This window comes from Nicotiana attenuata, chromosome 3 (assembly GCF_001879085.1).
Source record: "Nicotiana attenuata strain UT chromosome 3, NIATTr2, whole genome shotgun sequence".
NCBI lineage: Eukaryota > Viridiplantae > Streptophyta > Magnoliopsida > Solanales > Solanaceae > Nicotiana > Nicotiana attenuata.
The window spans coordinates 37,721,026-37,726,106 of NC_031991.1; the positions used below are offsets into that span (position 1 = coordinate 37,721,026).

The 5,081-nt window shown below is 50.7% G+C and overlaps 1 protein-coding gene across 1 annotated transcript; it reads left to right on the top strand.

Annotated features, from left to right (window-relative positions):
* Positions 2,357-2,770, top strand: LOC109224722 (RNA-directed DNA polymerase homolog; the record flags this gene model as incomplete). The annotated part of the gene is made up of 1 exon (XM_019389245.1): positions 2,357-2,770. A coding segment is annotated over exon 1 (414 nt), but the record flags the coding sequence as incomplete, so codon positions are not given.

Genomic DNA, 5,081 nt, shown 5'->3' on the forward strand with positions numbered 1-5,081 from the left:
TGCGATTCTGTTTCTCAAATACTGATTGCCTCTCTACTCTGTTCTTTCGCAGATGGCGAGAACACGCACTTCCTCTTCTACCGCGCAGCAGCCCGAGCCCCCAGCAGCAGCTCCTACGAGGGGCAGAGGGCGAGGCCGAGGCCGTGCCAGAGGCCGAGGCAGGGGCAGAGCTCATCCCCGGGCAGCAGTCCCAGAGGTGGAGCCTCATTGATTATGATGAGGAGGTTCCAGCCCCAGCAGCTCCGGTGGGCCCAGCTCAGGTCCCAGGAGTGTTCATAGTCACCCCAGATCTTCAGGACGCTTTGGTCAGACTGGCAGGTTTTATGGAGAGCGTCACTAGAGCGGGTTTGCTTCCAGCAGCACCAGCCACTTCTCAGGCTGGGGGAAGAGTTCAGACTCCTACTACACGTACTCCGGAGCAGGTAGCTCCCCAAGCTCATATTCCCGTGGTTCAGCCACCTGTGGCAGTCCAGCCAGGTATTGTGAGGCAGGGCGGCGATGGAGCGGCCATGTCCTCAGATGCTTTGTGGAGGCTTGATAGGTTCTCAAAGCTCTTAACCACAACATTCAGCGGTACTTCTTCAGAGGATCCACAGGATTTCTTATTCAGCTGCCATGAAATCCTTCGGACTATGGGTATCGTGGAGACCAATGGGGTCGACTTCGCCACTTTTCGACTAGCAGGATCCGCCAAGACTTGGTGGAGGGACTATTGTTTATCCAGATCAGCAGGGTCGCCATCATTGACATGGGATCAGTTTGCAGAGTTGTTTTTGGAGAAGTTTCTTCCAGTTACTCAGCGAGAGGCTCTTCGCAGGCAGTTCGAGCGCCTCTAGCAGGGCTCTATGACAGTCACGCAGTATGAGACTCGGTTCATTGATTTGGCACGTTATGCTATTGTTATACTCCCCATCGAGAGAGAGAGAGGGTGCGGAGGTTTATTGATGGATTGATTCAGCCAATCCGTCTCCAGATGGCTATGGGAGTCGGGAGTGAGATTTCTTTTCAGGAGGCAGCCAATGCGGCCCGTAGAGTTGAGATGGCTCTTGCACGAAGAGGTGGTCATGGGTTAGATAAGAGGCCCCGTCATGCAGGTAGGTTCAGTGGTACCTCGTCTGGAGGTAGAGCTTCTTATGATAGAGGCCATCCTCCGAGGCCCTTCCAGTCAGCTCTCCAGGTCTCTCATGGTTCTACAGGTGGTCATGGCTCTCAACCGCAGCATTCTGGCTTGCAGCTTCTCAGTTCACCATCAGCACCTATCAGTGCACCACCATTCCGGTATTCCCAGCAGCCGAGGGCTTGTTACACGTGTGGCGACACGAGACATATTGCCAGGTATTGTCCTCGAGCTTCAGACAACACTCAGCAGCAGGGTCCCTGTCCAATGTTTCAGGCGTCAGGTGATCCCCAGGCCGCCAAGCCAGCTAGCGGCGGGGGTAGAGGCCATAGAGGTGGAGGTAGAGATCATAGAGGTAGAGCTCGGGCCGCTAGAGGTAGAGGTCACCCAGCAGCCGATCGTCCAGGGGATATGGTTCAGGGAGGTGGGGCCCAGCCCCGGTGTTATGCTCTGCCAGCTAGGCCAGAGGCTGAGTCGTCAGATGTTGTTATTACAGGTACTATTCTGGTCTGCGATAGGGATGCTTCAGTGCTATTTGACCCTGGGTCTACATATTCGTATGTGTCGTCCTATTTTGCACCCTACCTGGTTATGCCTAGTGATGCTTTGGGTATTCCTGTTTATGTATCTACACCGGTGGGTGATTCTATAGTGGTCGACCGAGTTCATCGTTCCTGTGTGGTAGTGTTTGAGGGTCTTGAGACCCGTGTTGATTTATTGCTCTTAGACATGGTGGACTTCGACGCTATATTGGGGATGAATTGGTTGTCCCTGTATCATGCTATCTTGGATTGCCATGCCAAGATTGTGACCTTAGCGTTGCCCGATATGCCTCGTTTAGAGTGGAGGGGCACTCCAGGTTATTCTACCCGTAGTGTTATTTCATATGTGAAGGCTCGACGCATGGTCGAGAAGGGGTGTTTAGCTTATCTGGCGTATGTTCGCGACTCCAGCGCAGAGGTTCCTTTTATTGATTCTGTTCCTATTGTTCGGGAGTTTCCCGAGGTTTTTCCTTCAGACATGCCGGGTATGCCGCCCGACAAGGATATTGATTTCTGTATTGATCTGGCTCCGGGCACTTAGCCCATTTCCATTCTGTCGTACCGCATGGCCCCACCGGAATTGAAAGAGTTAAAGGACCAGTTGCAGGATTTGCTAGAGAAGGGTTTTATCAAGCCTAGTGTTTCTCCTTGGGGTGCACCGGTGTTATTTGTGAAGAAAAAGGATGGTTCAATGAGGATGTGCATTGATTACCGGCAACTGAACAAAGTGACGATCAAGAACAAGTATCCACTGCCGAGGATTAAAGATTTGTTTGACCAGCTTCAGGGTGCAAAGGTGTTTTCAAAGATAGATTTGAGATCTGGCTACCATCAGCTGAGGATTAGGGCATCTGATGTCCCTAAAATAGCATTCCGCACTCGGTATGGGCATTATGAGTTTTTGGTCATGTCATTTGGGTTGACCAATGCCCTAGCAGCATTTATGGAGTTGATGAACAGAGTGTTCAGGCCTTATTTGGACTCGTTCGTGATAGTCTTTATTGATGATATTCTGGTATACTCCCGCAGAAAGGAGGAGCACGAGCAGTACCTCAGAGTGGTTCTTCAGACTCTGAAGGATAGTCAGTTATATGCTAAGTTCTCGAAGTGTGAGTTCTGGTTGAGTTCGGTTGCATTTCTGGGTCACGTCGTATTAGCAGAGGGTATTCAGGTGAACCCGAAGAAGATTGAGGCAGTCAAGAACTGGCCTCGACCAGCATCAGCTACTGAGATCCAGAGTTTCTTGGGGTTAGCAGGTTATTATCGCCGGTTCGTGGAGGGATTTTCATCTATTGCAGCCCCGATGACCAGATTGACCCAGAAGGGTGCCCAGTTCAGATGGTCAGATGAGTGTGAGGCGAGCTTTCAGAAGCTCAAGACGACTTTGACTACGGCACCGATATTGGTTTTGCCCACAGGCTTAGGGCCTTATACAGTTTATTGTGATGCTTCCCGTATTGGGCTTGGTGCAGTATTGATGCAGGATGGCAGAGTCATTGCTTATGTTTCGAGGCAGTTGAAGATCCACGAGAAGAATTATACGGTTCATGATCTAGAGTTGGCAGCCATTGTTCATGCTTTGAAGATTTGGAGGCATTATCTATATGGTGTGACGTGTGAGGTGTACACTAATCACAAGAGTCTTCAGTACTTGTTCAAGCAGAAGGAGTTGAACTTGAGGCAGAGGAGGTGGTTGGAGTTATTGAAAGATTATGATGTTTCTATTTTGTATCACCCGGGGAGAGCCAATGTGGTGGCCGATGCTTTGAGTAGGAAGTCCGCCAGCATGGGTAGTCTTGCTTATATTCCGGTCAGCCAGAGACCGCTTGCTTTGGATATTCAGGCCTTGGCCAATCGATTTGTGAGGTTGGACATTTCTGAGCCTAGCAGAGTATTAGCTTGCACGGTCGCTCGTTCTTCATTATTGGAGCGTATCCATGATCGGCAGTTTGATGATCCCCATTTGTGTGTCCTGAGAGACACGGTGCAGCGTGGAGGTGCCACGAAGGTTACCTTAGATGATGATGGTGTTTTGAGATTACAGGGGCGAGTTTGTGTGTCCAATGTCGATGGGATTCGAGAGTTGATCTTAGCGGAGGCCCATAGTTCTCGGTATTCTATTCACCCGAGGCCGCGAAGATGTATCAGGACTTGCGGCAGTATTATTGGTGGCGTAGGATGAAGAAAGATATTGTTGCGTATGTGGCTCGATGTTTGAACTGTCAGCAGGTCAAGTATGAGCACTAGAGGCCTGGTGGATTGTTTCAGAGGATTGAGCTTCCCGAGTGGAAGTGGGAGAGGATTACCATGGATTTCATTACTGGACTTCCGATGACTCGGAAGAAATTTGATGCTATTTGGGTCATTGTTGATAGGCTGACCAAGTCAGCGCATTTTATTCCTGTTGCAGCCACTTATTCATCAGAGAGGTTAGCTGAGATCTACATCCGAGAGATTGTTCGCCTTCACGGGGTGCCGGTATCCATCATTTCGGACCGGGGTACACAGTTTACCTCGCGCTTCTGGAGAGCAGTTCAGCAAGAGTTGGGCACCCAGGTTCAGTTGAGCACAGCGTTCCATCCTCAAATGGACGGCCAGTCCGAGAGGACTATTCAGATATTGGAGGATATGCTCCGAGCCTGTGCCATTGATTTTGGAGGCTCGTGGGACCAGTATTTACCTTTAGCAGAGTTCGCCTACAACAACAGCTACCAGTCCAGCATTCATATGGCTCCATATCAGGCGTTGTATGGTAGGCGATGTCGGTCTTCAGTCGGATGGTTTGAGCCGGGAGAGGCTCGGTTATTGGGTAAAGATTTAGTTCAGGAGGCCTTGGATAAGGTCAAGATCATTCAGGACAGGCTTCGTTCGGCTCAGTCGCGACAAAAGAGTTATGCAGATCGTAAGGTTCGGGATGTAGCTTTCATGGTTGGTGAGCGGGTCTTGCTCCGAGTGTCGCCTATGAAGGGCGTGATGAGATTTGGGAAGAAGGGCAAGCTTAGCCCTAGGTTCATTGGTCCATTTGAGATTCTCGATCGTGTGGGAGAGGTGGCTTATAGACTTGCCTTGCCGCCTAGCTTGTCAGCCGTGCATCCAGTGTTTCATGTGTCCACACTTCGGAGGTATCACGGCGACCCAGCTCACGTGTTAGACTTCAGCATTGTCCAGTTGGACAAGGATCTGTACGAGGAGGAGCCGGTAGCCATTCTAGACCGGCAGGTTTGACAGTTGAGGTCGAAGAGTTTTCCTTCAATGCGTGTCCAGTGGAGAGGTGAGCCTCCTGAGGCATCGACCTGGGAGTCCGAGTCTGATATACGGAGCCGTTATCCTCATCTATTTCCCGACTCAGGTACTTCTTTCTTTTGTCCGTTCGACGACGAACGGTTGTTTTAGAGGTGGAGGATGTGACGACCCAAAGGGTC